Source organism: Balaenoptera ricei, chromosome 15 (genome assembly GCF_028023285.1).
Source record: "Balaenoptera ricei isolate mBalRic1 chromosome 15, mBalRic1.hap2, whole genome shotgun sequence".
NCBI lineage: Eukaryota > Metazoa > Chordata > Mammalia > Artiodactyla > Balaenopteridae > Balaenoptera > Balaenoptera ricei.
Window position 1 is genome coordinate 54,464,076 of NC_082653.1, and position 16,018 is coordinate 54,480,093.

The 16,018-nt window shown below is 51.1% G+C and overlaps 2 protein-coding genes across 5 annotated transcripts in view; one reads left to right on the forward strand and one right to left on the reverse strand.

The window, feature by feature from the left end:
* Positions 1-3,847, reverse strand: part of ANKS3 (ankyrin repeat and sterile alpha motif domain containing 3) — a 29,369-nt gene extending 25,522 nt beyond the window's left edge. For 2 of the 4 annotated variants that reach the window (XM_059895977.1, XM_059895976.1), the window contains exon 1: positions 3,707-3,846. The gene's annotated coding sequence lies outside the window, so the exon portion shown is untranslated. Of the gene's footprint in view, positions 1-3,387; positions 3,637-3,706 lie in introns of those variants that run through there. The other 2 variants (XM_059895979.1, XM_059895978.1) reach the window with 2 other exon arrangements.
* Positions 3,848-4,512: 665 nt separating this feature from the next.
* On the forward strand, positions 4,513-15,533 carry DNAAF8 (dynein axonemal assembly factor 8). The gene is made up of 9 exons (XM_059896595.1): positions 4,513-4,614; positions 5,794-5,935; positions 6,412-6,540; positions 8,695-9,201; positions 10,798-10,915; positions 12,305-12,446; positions 13,333-13,461; positions 13,910-14,032; positions 14,852-15,533. The coding sequence occupies exons 2-9, from the start codon at positions 5,828-5,830 to the stop codon at positions 15,132-15,134; spliced, it is 1,539 nt and encodes a 512-aa protein (XP_059752578.1). The 5' UTR covers positions 4,513-4,614; positions 5,794-5,827; the 3' UTR covers positions 15,135-15,533.
* The last annotated feature ends 485 nt before the right edge of the window (positions 15,534-16,018 follow it).

Below are 16,018 nucleotides of genomic sequence, written 5' to 3' on the forward strand. Positions count from 1 at the left end.
GGAGTCCTGGACTTGGAATTAGATCAAAATTTAGCTCTGCTACTTAGCATCTCCAACCCCTAGTTCCTTACTCTTTAATGGGGACATGATATTTCCAAGGACTGCAGTTAAAAACACATGGCAGAATGGACAAACAGTGGCACGTCCACACAACGGAACACTACTCAGCCATAAGCAGAAGGAATAAACAGGTGATACACACAACACATGAACGAATCTCAAACGCATCATGCCAAGTGTAAGCCAGACTCAAAACGCTGCCTACTGTATGATTCCATTTACAGGACTTTCTAGAAAAGATAAAACTAAAGGGGGGACTTCCCTGGCGGTCCAGTGGTTAGGACTCCGTGCTTCCAATGCAGGGGTCGCGGGTTTGATCCCTGGTCGGGGAACTAAGATCCCACATGCCATGTGGCGTGGTCAAAATAAATAAATAAATAAACAATACAAGTGCATGTGTTTAAAAAAAATTTTTTTTAATTAAAAAAAGGATAAAACTAAAGGAGGATAGATGACTGGTAATAAGGGTTAGGGGTGGGGGGCCCACAAAGGGACTGCAAGAGGGAATTTGGGGATCATGGACCTGTTCTGTATCTTGATTGATGGACATATGACTCTATACATTTATCAAAACTCATAAACCTGAACACCAAAATGAGTAAATTTACTGTATATAAATTTTAAAAACAAATTTTGAAACAAATGGAAAGAAAGCTCCAACACAGAAACCAGGGTGTGACCAGTGTTAACTGACTAGGAATCTACCTATGCATCCATTGAATGTGGGAGAGACGAGGGGGAATGGGATAGACTGGTTAATTTGTGGGGTGACACTTTCCCCAAGATGGGACAACAGCAGGATGAAGAGCCCTTCATTCTAGGAATCCTAACCCATCAAGCCCAAGTCATCAGCTTCCTAGTAGAACCCTTAGTCCAGGAGTGACAACTGTCTCCTGTTCTACTCTGGGTGGGAAAGAACAAAGACCAAAGTGTAGAAAAGGAAGAGAAGGAGAAAACAAAGAAAACCACTTCCAGTTCAGATGGCCTAAAGGTACCACAGCGGTTCACAGATGCCATTAGCACGTCAATCTCTACTAATGAATGCTTCCAAGCATGAGATACAGCCAAGATGGCCAAACAACAAACAAGCCACCAATTTGGGGGACAAAGAATCCGTCGGCCCTTGGCCAGAGTATGTGTAACAAAGTTCAGAGCAAAGCCCTGCTTCCTGGAACCACCTGTCCACACTGGAAGGGCCTGAGAGCAACCAGCTCTCTCACTTTTCAGGCGGGAACCCCCAAGCTGAACAGTCCAGGCCACAGAGCCTGGATAAGAATCCAAATAAGCTGAGTGTCAGTTCAGCACTCCTTTCAATACACCCCTCAAGCCTTTTTTGGGTGTGTTTCTTCTACTCCAAATGCCTCCTCCAGGGTGGGACCCATGTTCTCTCTCCTTTTATTGGAGGCTCACCTGTCTGACACCCTCCAGAACGCTGAGGAGCAATCAGAATCAGACCCCCACTCCAGGAGCCCATGGAGGGAGAACTCGGATGCCAAGAGACCATAAAGCTATTGGGTTGGCCAAAATGTTCGTTTGGTTTTTTTCCATAAGATGGCTCTAGTAGAGCTTAGTTGTCTTTAACTTCATTTGAAACAATTTTGTTAGATTGTATTGTGACAGCTGCCGTATCAGCGTGCATTTAAAAAAAACTTATCAAAATTGGTGAATTTTTGTGTAGCCGTTTTAACAATGAAGATGGAAAACAAAAAAGCAACATTTTCAGCATATTATGCTTTATTATTTCAAGAAAGGTAAAAACACAACCGAAACACTGCAGTGTATGGAAAAGGTGCTGTGACTGATCGAACATGTCAAAAGTGGTTTGAGAAGTTTCGTGCTGGAGATTTCTCACTGGATGATGCTCCAAGGTCAGGTAGACCAGTTGAAGTTGATGGTGATCAAATCAAGACATTAATTGAGAATGATCAACGTTATACCACGTGGGAGATAGCCGACATACTCAAAGTATCCAAATCAAGCACTGAAAATCATTTGCACCAGATTGGTTATGTTAATTGCTTTGATGTTTGGGTTCCACATAAGTTAAGCAAAAAAAACCTTCTTGACTGTATTTCCACATGTGATTCTCTACTTAAACATAACTAAAACGTTCCATTTTTAAAACAAATTGTGGGGACTTCCCTGGTGGTCCAGTGGTTGAGAATCTGCCTTCCAATGCTGGAGATGCAGGTTCCATCCCTGGTCGGGGAACTAAGATCCCATATGCCGCACAGGGCAACTAAGCCCATGCACCACAACTAAAGAACCCGCATGATGCAACTACAGAGCCCACGTGCCACAATGAAAGATCCCACATGCCGCAACTAAGACCTGATGCAGCCAAAAATAAATATTTTTACAAAATTAAAAAAAAAAAATTGTGACAGGCGATGAAAAGTGGACACTGTACAATAATGTGGAACGGAAGAGATCGTGGGGCAAGCGAAATGAACCACCACCAACCACACCAAAGGCCGGTCTTCATCCAAAGAAGGTGATGTTGTGTATATGGTGGGATTGGAAGGGAGTCCTCTATTATGAGCTCCTTCTGGAAAACCAAACGATTTATTCCTACAAGCTCTGCTCCCAATTAGACCAACTGAAAGCAGCACTCTACGAAAGCGTCTAGAATCAGTCAACAGAAAACGCATAATCTTCTATCAGGATACCACATGACCATTCATTTCTCTGATGACCAGGCAAAAACTGTTACAGCTTGGCTAGGAAGTTCTGATTCATCCACCATATTCACCAGACATCGCATCTTCAGATTTCTATTTATTTCAGTCTTTACAAAATTCTCATAACGGGAAAAAATTTCAATTCCCTGGAAGACTAAAAGGCATCTGGAACAGTTCTTTGCTCAAAAGATAAAAAGTTTTGGGAAGATGGAATTATGAAGCTACCTGAAAAATGGCAGAAGGTAGTAGAATGAAACAGTGAATACGTTGTTCAATAAAGTTCTTGGTGAAAATGAAAAATGTGTCTTTTATTTTTACTTAAAACCCGAAAGAACGTTTTGGCCAACCCAATACTATTACTTCCTTTATCACCCTGCCGCATGCCAGATGCTCTACGATGATGCGGTATTCCTTACGAACAAAATTGTATTCACACATACATCACGTATACTTGTAGAAAATCTTTTGCATATCGCTTCCAAGATTTATTTCCAGGAAGTAGCACTAGGAACGCAACCCTCTGATTTTCCTTTTACCTTTGTGTTCTGTCCCTTCTGTAAAATGCTAAGTATTCGTTACTTTTAAAGCAAAACAAAAAACAAACAAAATTAACAACAATAACAAAAAAAATGACGTTGCTGCTGACCGTGGCATCCACAGGGAGGTGGTCTGTTAAAGCCGGAGGGCACCGCGTCCCGCCCCGGGGCGTGGGCCTTCCGCTGGCCCGGGGTATCCCAACCTCGTTCTCAGGCCCTGGGGAGGGTAACCTAGGGAACTACCCTAGCACTGACATCTCCTCCCAGTAACCCTACACCGCACGTGGCTTTATCGTCCCCGCTCCCCAGCGGCAAAGCGGACGCTCGGAGTCATAAACTCAAGCGGCGAGCCAGCTGCACTGCTAGGACGCCCCGAGAGTGCGCAGCAGGTGAGGACACCAGGCGGGGCAGGGCCGCCGCGGAGCCTACCTGCGCTGGGCCTCGGGCCGCGGGCAGCCCTGGGGCTGCCGCTGCCGCTGCCGCCGCCGCCGCCGCCTACCCCTGCCCCCTTGCCGCCGGGCTCCCTCGGCCGCGCCCGTCCGCGGTCTCTCCGCGCCGGCCGCCGCCACAGCGCGCGGACCCAGCGGCCCCGCTCCCGCCCCGGAAGTGGTTGCGAGAAGCGCGGAGCACGCCGGGACGCTCGCGGGTCCCCCGAGCGCTGTGGAATTCGTCCGTCCCGCACCCGGACCTTCCGGTCAGCTCGCCCGGCTCGCTGTGTGACGTCGGCGGAAGCCAATGAGCAGGAGGGATTCGCCCTACCCCGCCCCGCCTCTGGCCAGGGAAACCAATCGTGTTTCAGGAGAGACAGGACGCGCCAAGTCCCGAAAGAAGAGCGGGGGGTGGGAGGGAGTTGGCAGTCCAGTAATGTAAGACTCTGCTGAGAGGGGATTCCGAAGGCGGCGATAGCCTCAGTAATTGCGCCGCGGCCCAAAAGGGAGAACACAACCGGAGGGACGCGCTAGAGCCTGTTTATATCCCTGTCGGGACCGCGCCAGGAGGGGAGGCTGAGGCCGAGGTGAACGGCCTCGGGCTTGCCTCAGCTGCGGAGATAAATGTTGGGAGTTGGACGGGGTGGGGGCTGAGGAAACGAGCTGGGGATCGGTGGGAGGACGCACGATGGGTTTCCTGTTTCCGACCTTTAGAATTTAAAAGCCTGACCCAGGAGGACTTTGGCGTCTAGTTGTCATAACAACCGGCTGACCGGCGGCAGGAGGGGGTCGGGGTCGGAGGTTTGGGCGGAGCTAACGGGCTGCAGCCAAGAAACGGACGTGGAGCCAGTCAGGATTCGGGGGGACCTGCTGTTTCGTGCAGCGTTTAGCGTAAACCTCGTCTGCTGGGTGAGCCAAGCTCCTCAACTTGGCGTTCAGGACCCTTCACGATCTTGTCCGTTTGCACCGTATATTCCAGGAACTGAAAACTTCTTCCCCCACATGTTGGGCACTTTTCACTCTTCTGAGCTCTTACGTGCTCTTCCCGCAGCCTGTAATGCCTTTTCCTCCCCTATTGCCTTGTCCTCCTGGAGAACTTAGAGTCTCTGGTAGTCCCCTTCACCCGGGTGATTCTGTTGCCCTCTGATCTGACCTGCAGCCGGAGAATATCCCGTGATGTATATACCAGATATGTCCCCACTCTGCTGTTCCCAGGTCAGGTGCACCAAGCTCCTAACCCCACTCCTGTGAGCAAAGAAGAAGTAAGAAGCCCCCACTCACCTGCTGCTTTCCTGATGGGAACCAGGGCTGGGGCAGGAGTGTTCTTTTCCCATTTCATGGTTACAGAGGCCTCTCAGGCTTCAAGTATTCTCCAGACACTGGCTCTGAAGTACCATCGCCCCACATTTCTAAGCCCCCTTGACCCCTGAGGGACTGGGCCTTCTGTTAGACTCTGGGACGTGTTGCCTAAGTGCCTGGGTATAAGGGGTTGACTGTCAACTCCAAAAAAAGTGTCCGCGGGACTCCAAAATGTCTCTAGTCTGTTCCTTTGTAAGGGGGCAGTAAAGAGTAGTGGGGCTTGAAATCCCCTCTGACTTTGATACAAATTCTGTCTTTGTCTTTACTAATGATATAACCTCTCTGAGCCTATAAAATGTAGATAATAATAGTGTCTGTTGTATGGGATATACATAGTTTACAAATATCTGTATGTCATACACATGTATCATTCTGTATACCATCCATATACCTACACATCAAGTACATATATCATTATATATCAATACATATATCTATATATTACCATAAAATATCACTATGTACGTACATCTGCAGGCTCCATACTGCACTACACACACATACACACTTGTGCGCACACACACACACACACACACACACAATGCAGGGCACAGTGCCTGGCCCTCAGTAACAGGAACCTGCAGACTAGAAGGGAGAAGGGGTGGGTGGTCTCCCAATCTGTTTTCATCCCCCAAGGCAAGGGATGGTCTATGCTTTGAAAAGGCAGCCCCCTGAGCTCTTGACCCTTTGCTCCTGGACCCTCTCACCTCAGTCCATGTCCTCTGCAAGGTTCCTTGGATGATGGCACGCTGAGAAGCATCCCATGGCATCCCATGACAAAGATGTGGGGCCCTTACTGCCCAATCCCTGGGATGCCATCCTTGAGGCCGTCAAGGAGCAGCTCCCATCTCTGGACTCAGATTCCTCCTCGGTAAGCGAGCACCTTCTTCCTACATCTTCCTAGGCCCCCAATGCACTTTCTTCCCGTGACAAACATGATGCTGACCAAGGACCGCTTTGGAGCTTATCAGCTCAATGTCATGTAAGTGAAGCACCAAGGTTCCCTGTTGCAGAGGACGGGGAGGGCCAGACTCTGCTCTTTCAGCTGTCACCTCACTGCTCTGTTCATTCAGTGCCAGGCACTAAGTGAGCACCTGCTGTACGCAAAGTCTTAGGGGTGGCAGGTACGTGCAGAACTGGGCGCCCTGGATCTCACCTTCACCAGGTGGTGCTGCCAAGCCCATTTCTAAGTCAGCGGCAGGAACCAGCCATGGCGAGTCCCTTCGGAAGAGAACTGGTCTTCCCAGACAGCTGGAGAGCAGAGGGGCAGGGAGGGTGGGTGGAAGCTGAGGCGCACCTGGCCCTGCCTGCTGCCATATAATCCAGAGAACTCTCATTTGTCCGCAGTCAAACTGCGAGGAAGAGGAGCTGATCATCTTCCAGCGAAATCAAACCGCCCTGATTCCAGACTTGTCAGAAGAACTGGCCAAAGACCCTGACGGGGCCTGGGTCACTTCCTCTGGGTCTCCTCCTGAGGTCTGTGGAATGCAGGATCCAGGGATCCACGAAGCCAGGACCCTTTAAGCACAATAGGGTGTGGGTGTGGGTCTGGGTGTCCATGGCCCTCGCTAGACTCTAACAGCAATGTGGGTCTAAAGAGGTTAAAGCCCTTGGTATAGCATCTCTGCACACCCAAGCCTTTCTCCAGGTATAACCCAAGGAGTTCAGACACCAAATATCTAATGGCCTTGTGCACGTCATGCTCCCAGGAGCCCAGAACACTTAGAGCTGGGGGGAGGTGGGGACTAGATTTTCTATCTGATTTTGCCCCCTGCTCTTACCTTTGACCCCTCACCACACACACACACACACACACACACACACACACACACACACACACCTCCCAGCTGTCCTATTTCCACCTGAGCTGTCTGACCATTGTCACAATTTGTTGTCATAAATGCCTCCCCTTAACCCAGCTGGCTTCAGCACTATCCGGCTTCTCACAAAATCCTGCCCTCCCTAAACATCTGTTGATTGAATAAGGGCAACAGTGGGGATTCAGAGGTAAGAGGTGCCCCTCACTGGGGAGGTGAGATGAATACAGAAAACAATTAGCAAATGCCACAGAACGCTCAGTAATTATGTATCGTAGTTGCGGTCATTGCCAAATGTCAGAGGGAATTTTCCATCCTCTTGTCTCCCCATTTCCCAGGGTCCCAGGTAAGATCAAGAACTCTTAAATCTAAAGTTAATGTCTTGATGCTTAGTTAAAGCAGTGGAAGGAGATTTTATTCGGTAACTACTGACAGCAGGGGAAAGAGCTGAGCTCCGTCTGATTTGTGCAGAGGTGATGGGTGTTTCAAAGGAAGACTGAGGGAGGGGGTGAGGAGGGCTCAGTGGAGTCAGAAAAGTGAAAAATCACAAAGAGCCGGTCAGTGAAGCTGCAATTAGGCCAGGTGTGTCTGCTACCTGGCAGGTGTGGGAGGCAGGAGCCTATCCTCCCACAGAGAAGGGAGGCAGAGGCCCTGTCCTTCCTGATGAGTACATTTCAAGGGAATGGCTCTCAGGTCAGTGACAGATGCTTCTGGGTTGTAAGAGACACATATTCACAATTATAAGCCCTTTTTAGTAAGTGCTCTAAGAAAGGGAGGTCAGGGGCCTATCATCAGGTGTTGGCTAGAACAAATAGTAAATTCTGGCAGCATGGAGCTTTCTCAGGCAGGCATTTTAATGGGGCGCTGGGGTAATCCTAGGGGCACAGGCTTACGCTGCCAGAAGCCATGCTGGAGTTTGGTATTTGGACAGAGTGGGTACATGCCGAGACTCTGCAGTTCTGAGTGCAAGCACTGACACAGGGTCATCTTACAGAGCCAGGGCGTGTCCCCTCCCAGCACCATGACAGAAATCACCCACACCCTCAGCCATGCCTAGAAATATATCTGAAATAACCTCAAACAGGAGAATTGCCAGGGCTGCGAAGTCCCCTGATTAGTTCAGTTGGAACCATGTCCATGTCACTTTATTTTGTGTTTTCTTCATTTCTGCAATTACCTCGGCAACTCTTCTGGACAATTATTTTTTAACCTGGGATGGGAAAGTCTATACCAACTCACAGGGGTTGAGGCCGTGGGCTCACTCTGGAGACAAAGGGCCTGGGTCTCATCTTGTCCACCTCTAACTGCTGTGTGCCTGTTCACAATGGCCAAAAGCAGGGAACAACCTGAGTATCCATCAACAGACAGAATGGTTAAACACAATGAGGACCATCCATACAACAGAATATTATTCATCCATGAAAAGGAATGCAGTTCTAACACATGCCGCAACATGGGTGAAACTTGGAAACACTAAGCTAAATGGAAGGACACAAGAGACAAGTATTGTGTGATTCCACGCCTATGAAATATCTTGAACAGGCAAACCCAAAGAGACAAGAAGTAGATGAGCGTTTACCAGGGGCTGGGGGAGGGGAGGTACAGAGTTTCTGTTCAGGGTGATGAAAAAGCTTTGTAAATAGCCAGTGGTGATGGCTGCACAACATTATGAATATACTCAATGCCACTGAACTGTACATTTAAAAATGGTTCACATGGCAGATTTTATGTTCTATACACATCTTACCACATGCAAAAACTCCCCAAGGTATGTTTTGAGGCTGCTAACCGAGGACGCTTGTTTCCCCCCTAGCCAGCTGTAGTGCCTGTGGAATCTGCCGGAGAACCCTGGGGAGAGTGGAACGCTGGGGCCCAGCCCCAGAAGTCAGCCTCTCTGGAAGGAAGGGCCCCTGGCAGGCCTTTGCAGAGCTGTGACGAGAGCAGCTCTCTTCTCAGGATGCCTGCAGAGACCCCCACGTGGCAGGATGACAATGGGCGCACAGCCTTCAACACCAGTACATCACAGAGTCCTTGCCAGGGGCCACAGGGAGAGGCCACTCTCTCCCCTCAGGAAGCAGGCCTGCAGACAGAGCCCCCAGGCGCTGCCTCATGGGCCCAGGAAGGCTCAGACTCTGCAAACCGCAGAGCCCTCCGGAGGGAGAGAAGGAAGATGATCAAGAAAGACATACTTCACAAAGTCACCTGGGATGCCCAGGACCCAGCCTACCAGGACCTGAGTGGAGTGAAGGAGACGCCCTGTGATGCTGCGGAAACGCTGCCGGAGGGGCCCCAGGGGGGACTGCCCTTGCTCTCCCTCCAGGTAGGCGTCCCCCTAGCCCAGCCTTCCCCGGGGCGATGGTCCTCCCCAGGCCAGCTCGAGGGCTGGCCCACTACGCCTGTCTTAGTCTCTTTGGGCCACGGTAACAAAAATCCCATAGACTGGGGGGCTTAAACAACAGAAATTCATTTTTCACAGTCTGGAGGCTGGAAGTCCAAGGTCAAGGCTCCATCACATTTGGTGTCTGGTGAGAGCATGCTTCCTGGTTCATTTGTAAGGGGTGAGGGAGCTCTCTGGGGTCTCCTTTTTAAGGGCACTAATCCCATTCATGAGAGTTCCACCCTCATGACTTAATCACCTCCAAATACCATCACATTGGGGGTTAGAATTTCAACACGTGAATTTGGAAGGACAAAGAGACTCAGTCTATAGCAACAACCTTAGGCCCATGGCACCAGGCCCACCATCAGGCAGGCAGTCCTACCTATCCGACAGACCATCCTCAGGTAGAGTTAAAGTGAACAAGGAAGAGCAAGGAGACCCCAGCCTTCTTTAAAAAAAGAAAAAAGAAAACCAATCCCAAGCATGATCATGAAGATATATGAGATAGGTAACAGATTTGACAAAGCATAATCTCAAAATGTTCAAGCCCTTGTTCTCATACAAATGGTGAGCCCCTGTATTTAGCTCATTAACAAGGGGACCAGCAGGATGACAAAGCCGGTTCAAAGAGATTATGAGAAACTGGCATTTTGTACATGGTGGGGTGGGGAGGGGGGAAGGAACGCGGAGATTAAATTGCTACATTAAGTACAATAGGTCAGCACCTACAGGGCAACAGAACTGGTACCTTTGGGGTTAGCTGCTCCAATGGACGGAAAAGAAAACCGTCACACTTCTCAGTTTTACGAAGTTGTCAAACAGGTGAGCCCTGGTCAACTGTGCACACCAGCCCTCCCCTAGAAAGATGGGTTCCTTGGAAGATGCTCCCACATGACACTGAAACATCACAAAACTCGTTTTTGCCTTACTTGATAAATTTTCTTAACAACTTAGAGAAAACTGGCATCAAGGTGTACATGGAGGTCACTTTCACCAATTCCATCCTATCAATTCCATTCTTTCCTTGAACCCCTTTATCTTCATTCCCCTATGGGGCTACAAGGAGCTGCAAGGCCATACACAAGACACAGTAATTCCTGATTAACGTCTTCCCCCCTCATCACACCACTGCCTCCACACCCCTCTTCCAAGCCCTCCAGTCCTAGCACCTGCCTGGAACAATCTGTTTCTTAAAAGAGCAAAACGTTTTAACCTCCCAATTCTAAACCTGCATGAACCTAAATAGTTTTAATACGACACTGAGTTTCCTCCGAGTCAGACAACGTCTTTGTGCCAGAAATAAAAGTATTGCGTAGGAAGGTGGGTGGCCTCACCAGCCTTCACGGAGGCAGCTCATTCTGCAACCCACACGGGGTGGGTGAGTGGGGGTGGGTGAGCGAGCTGCCTCATCTCAGCCCTGGTTTCTGCCCAAGACATCCCAGGACTGCCTGTGTGGGTCACGGCAGCTGTGAAATCTGGTGCTCCTGTCCCTGGCACCCCACAGCAGCCTCATAATCACCACTTTAATTATTTCAGCAACTTGAAGAGTGGGATTTGGATCAAGTCCTTCAGAGTCTGACAGGGCGAGAAGAGGACCCGGGAGATTACGCTTCTGGAGCCGCGTGGTGGGCAGCGGACCGCCTCCAGGGCCGAGGTCTGAACTTGAGCGCTAGGGCCCAAGTGCATCCCCACAAGTGGCTCCTTCCAGGGCCTCCCAGTAAAATAGGGCAGTGGGCTGGGCACAGTCAGCCCAGCAGCTCGCCACATCTGCTGCGCCTCTCTGCTGCTCGGCCCTCGCTGTCCTGCACACCCAGGATGCAAGACTTTATCCACCCATCCATTCACTCACTGACATTCATTCATCCATTACATATGTGACTGCCTGCTATGTTCCTGGGGTGGACCAGGCCTTGGGGATACGAGAGGAAGCCCTTCAGACAGGGTCCCTGCCTTTTCTTCCCCCCCACCTCCTCGGACCTGCGTCTCTTTCTTTCTGGGAGCAAAGTAATCCTGCATTTGGTACCCCTTCAGCCCGCTCCTAAACAGAATCCTGTTTCCACTGCCTCCACGTTTACCAAACAAAGCCAGGGATGATTCCTTCATTGCACTTGTGGCCTCGCTCTGGGCAGTTTCGTAAAAAAGTTCCCTGTCCCCTCCTGGCCACTCTGGCCCACAAAGGTGAGTGGAGGCAGGTCTGAGGCAAAGGAGCTGCAGGGGTTCTGGCCTCCGGTTCCAGAGCAAAGGCTCCTTTGTAGCCAAGGGCCACTGGTGCTATTTTAAAAAGGATTTTGTTTGGAATTTAACCCCTTAGAGCAGGATATGGAGAAACTCACTCTCCTACAAGGTGGGGCAGGGCTGGGGGGCTGTAGTTGGTGCCCCCTTTTGGCGGGCAATGTGGCAGAATCTGTTCTCCATTTAAAGGCACATAAGCCTTTAATTAAGCTATTCATTCCACTTCTAAAGTCTGTCCTAAACACACCCTCACAGATGTTCATTGCAACATTGTTCATACTTGTGAAAAACTGGAAACAAACCACATTCAATATTCAGAAGGAGTCTAGCTAATCAGTCAACCAGAGAATTCTCTGCAGCTCAACAAATGGAATCTATCTATCTATTCATTTCTCTCAACACAGAAAAATGTAAAATATATTCAGTAAAAAAAAAAAAGTCTATAGAGGATGATCCCGTTGCTATTTAAAAAGAAAAAGCAAAGCAAATACGCAGAACTGTTATTGATGGTTCCCTCTGACAAGTGGGACCGGAGTGAGAACGTGGACTACACGGTTAACAGGACGTCACCCCTGCTTCCCGGGCTCACACACGGCTCCCTGCTCAAGAAGACAGCGCCCCTCGCCCTGCTGAGCTGGAGGGGGGCGACACAAAAGCTCTGAGCAGCAGAGGGTGGGCTGGGCCTCTGCTGGCCCCCAGCCCTTCTCCGAGCACAAGCCCAGGCATGTCCACACGAGGGGTCCTGAGGCTCAGGCTGCTGTGAGTCAAAGGGGGCTGCATCCCCACTAAGCTGCCTCCCCCCTCCCCACAGACCATGCCAAGCCGAGCACCCAGGACAGGCTCATGGAACAACTCACGCTCCTGTGTGCCACGCAGTCCAGAGCCTTTTCCTCTGCCTGGAGGGTGCCTTCTGACACGCCCCAGGACATCAAGCCGCAGGAGGCCGGAAGCAGGTGGGACCACGCATGGCCCCTGTCCTCTCTAGAACTGGCTTCTCTCAGCATTTATTGGGCCTTGATTTATGGGTGGGGCACTTGATGTGTATTTCTCTTTCATCTCAAGAATATGATCAGGTAGGTGCTAACATTACCCCCATTTTACAAACAGGGAAACTGAGGCTCAGAGAGGTTGCCTTGCCCAGGACATAAGTGGCAGAGCTGGGACTCAAGCCCCAAAGCACCTGCTCTTTCCCCACCCCATGGGAATCCTCCTTTCACCATCCACACGGCCTCCCCAGAGGAGGACCCTGCCCCTCTGGCCACCATTGATTGGGCCAGCCCTGGGCATCTGACCCCAGCCAGGCCAGCTGTGGTGAGAAAGGCTGAAGCTGGGGTATGGGGTAGGCAGAGGTGGGGACAGGGCCCTGGGGTCCCTTAAGGCCCAGCTGTACCCCGACTCTTCCCACACTCTGGTTGTCCACCCTTTTTAGGAATCTGAAAGCCAGTAATTCCCTTTCTCGCCCGAGCTAGTTGGAGTGGGCGTCTGTCCCTGACAACCCGTGTCCAGTAGAAAGGACACTGCACTGTCCAGTCAGTGGCCACTGGCTACGTGTGGCTAGTGCAGCTGAGGAGCTGAATTTCTAATTTAAATTAGCTTAAATGTAAATTTAAATAGCTACTTCTGGCAAGTGTCTGCCATACTGGAAAGTGCAGATACAGAACAATTAATCATCGTGGCAAGTTCTATTGGACAGCGCTGGCCTAAATCTTGAGGGTTGTTCTCAGGACCTGCCTCAGTGTCCTGCACGGGGGCACCCAGCTGGTGGCAGGAAGCCACCCTGCACAGGTCACACAGTGATCACCGGGAAGTGACTCAGCCACCCCTCTCCTCTCACCCCAGATGCGCTTCCAAGGAGCTGGGCTTCCAGGCGCTGGCCATGGACACGCGGCTAAGGAGCCCAGCGGAGCCTCCCACCGTCTTCATTGACCTGCGGCCGACAAAGCCATCAGACCAGGGGCCCTCGGAAAGGTACAGGGAGCAGTGACAGCCCTGCCGCAAACCTGCTGCTTCGGGTTGCCACGTTGGCCTCAGGAGGAAGGGGGACTTGGACAGGCGGGTCCTGGGGGCACTGCTCACTTGAGAAGTGCTTTTAGCCAAGAACTGAGCTTGGCCCACAGTCCCACTGGGTCCCAGCAGCAGGCTCTCCCCGCAGGTTGGGAGGAAGCTGGGGCCAAGGGTTATCCTTTCCTGCCGGAGTCCTAAGCAGACTTAGCCTAGGCAGGGGTACCTGGCCCTGGCTGCGTCCCTCCACCACTTGCAGTGGCCCTTTGGTTTTGGCTGGCTGGGCTTTGGCTGGCCTGCCCATCCTCCTGCCCTGGGTCACCAGGGAGACCTGGGCGCTCCAAGTCCCTGGTGGGAACCACGCCTGGAGTGGACTGGTTATGTCCAGAGGAACCCACCTTTCCTGTCCCCGCAGCTGCAGCTCCAGCTCCAGCTCCAGCTCCCACTCCGGCTGCAGCTCCAGCTCCTCTGACAGCGAGGATGAGGGGGAAGAGGAGACAGCAGCTCGGCGAGACCAGCAGGGCCCAGCCAGGCTACGGTAACCACAAGGGGGCTCTCGCCGCCTGAGATGCTCACCTCGGCCTCAGCAGCAAGCCGCGGCCCGCATGTTAACATCGGTGCTTTCAGCTGTCTGGCACCCACAGGGCTAGCACAGGAGGGTGGGAGCGGGTCTGGGGGGCGGGTCTGGGAGGCGGGCAGGGGAGCCCAGCAACATCTGGCCTGGCCTGTTCTCCAGACATCCCCAAGGATGCTTAGCTTGGTCTTGAGAAGGGATTACGTTTTCTTTCTGAAAAATTGCCCCCCAATTTGATTTGCTCCCTACTAGTGACGGCAATAAAAGTGAAGAGAAAGTGAAGGGATGGAATAAAGTGATGGCTGTCAGCCAGAAATGAAAGGCTTGAGTCAATTAAGTGAAATGTCAAATTCAGGGAAGGTTCAGGTCTCTGACATGCGGAGGCCACCCCGTGGTCGTGGGGTGAGTTCGCATTATATGCTCTGGCAGTCTCCATCATTTTTGGAATTACAGAGCCTGAAGATCCCATCCTTTGGGAACGTCAGAGTCTAATGCAGCTTTTCCCCAATGTGGCATGTAGCTAGGCATTATAGGATTAAAGAGGGAAACAAACTTGGGTTGAGAAGTGTCTCACAGGTTTCCTCCCAGAAGCCTTTAACATGCTGACACGCTCTGTGAATCGGCGAGGGCCGGAAGGCCGCAATCCTGACTTTTTAGTGTCTTGAGAGCCAGGCACACGCTCCGGAAGCGCTCTGGTTTTCCTCTGTATCCTGTTTCGGTGGCAAAGTATTGGGAGGTTGGCTCCACTGGGTGCTGACGGAGGTTGCTTCTCTTGTGTCACAGGGACTGCACGGGGAAGAGTCAGCTCCTCCAACAGCTCCGGGCCTTTCGGAAGGCATCGGCTCAGCCCAAGCTGCCAGCTGGCGAGGGTCCCGGAAGCCAGAAGGCTCAGGCCCCTGGAGATACGGCTGGATCCAGCCCCGGGGGGAAGCAACATGTAACACTCTGGGCTGAGAGACAGAGTGCCCAGGCCAGACCCCCAGGAGGAAGTCCCAGGGCCCTGGGGGACCCTCTTGGGCCAGGGACAGCCAGGGAGGCCCTGGTGCCTCCTCCAGGCCAATTGTAGATGCCTCCGGTAACGGATCTGAAAAGGTGAATAATCTGAGGTGAATAAATGGATAATCTGACTTTCCATCGACACCCAAGGCCCTAGTGGTCCCCTCGCTCCCCCGTCTCCATCAGAATGTGCCTTTGCAGCACAGGGACCCTCCAACTGAGGATCTGCTGCCAGCCCTCTGCTAGAATTCAGTCAGAACATCTTCATGCACTGAGAGCAAAGATGCCAGTGCAAACTTGTACGTGTAGCACGATAAATCAAATGGCCCCAAATCCTCTGAAAATGGACCAGAAGGAAACACCGCGAAGACAACAGTTTTGTTCTGATAGTGGGACTTCGAGGCTTTTTCACCTTTTTCCATTTCTGCGTTTTTTTCTCTTTAATGTGCATCTATTATTATTATTTCTTTTTAACCACAAAACTGAAGTAAAACTCCTTTAGAGAATTTCAGGGTTGAAAAGGTCTTGAAAAATTTAGCTTCATTTTCTGAGTCCTGGATGTTTGCTCTTTTGTGTTCCTAAATTAACACACCACCACACACACACACACACGGACCAACTGGACTTTTTGATAGAGGGGCAGATTGAAATTCGCTTTTTTTTTCTTCAACCAAGACACAAAGGCATGTACGTATATGTTTTAGGGTCCTTCCAAAGTAAAGGTGGATGGACTTTTAAATATAGATAGAATGTGAATGTTCTAACACCTGAAACTGTCTCCGTGGACAACCAGCAAGACCTGGGGGCCGCAGGCAGCTCTGCCGTCTACTTTCCTAGAATTATCCCCCCGACCTCCCACCTCCGGCCCCGATGTTCAGAGTCCTTCCATAACTGTTGTTCTCAGCCCACCTGCTCCCAACAGGCTGAAGCCCTGATCTGCAGCACCTCTGTTCT

Bases quoted from the DNA above. Each gene is read 5' to 3' on its own strand.
- DNAAF8 (XM_059896595.1), top strand. From the start codon at position 5,828: ATGGCATCCCATGACAAAGATGTGGGGCCCTTACTGCCCAATCCCTGG. The intron at 6,541-8,694 runs GTCTGTGGAATG...TTTCCCCCCTAG, and splicing joins CCTCTGGGTCTCCTCCTGAG to CCAGCTGTAGTGCCTGTGGA. The intron at 12,447-13,332 runs GTGGGACCACGC...CTCTCACCCCAG, and splicing joins CCGCAGGAGGCCGGAAGCAG to ATGCGCTTCCAAGGAGCTGG.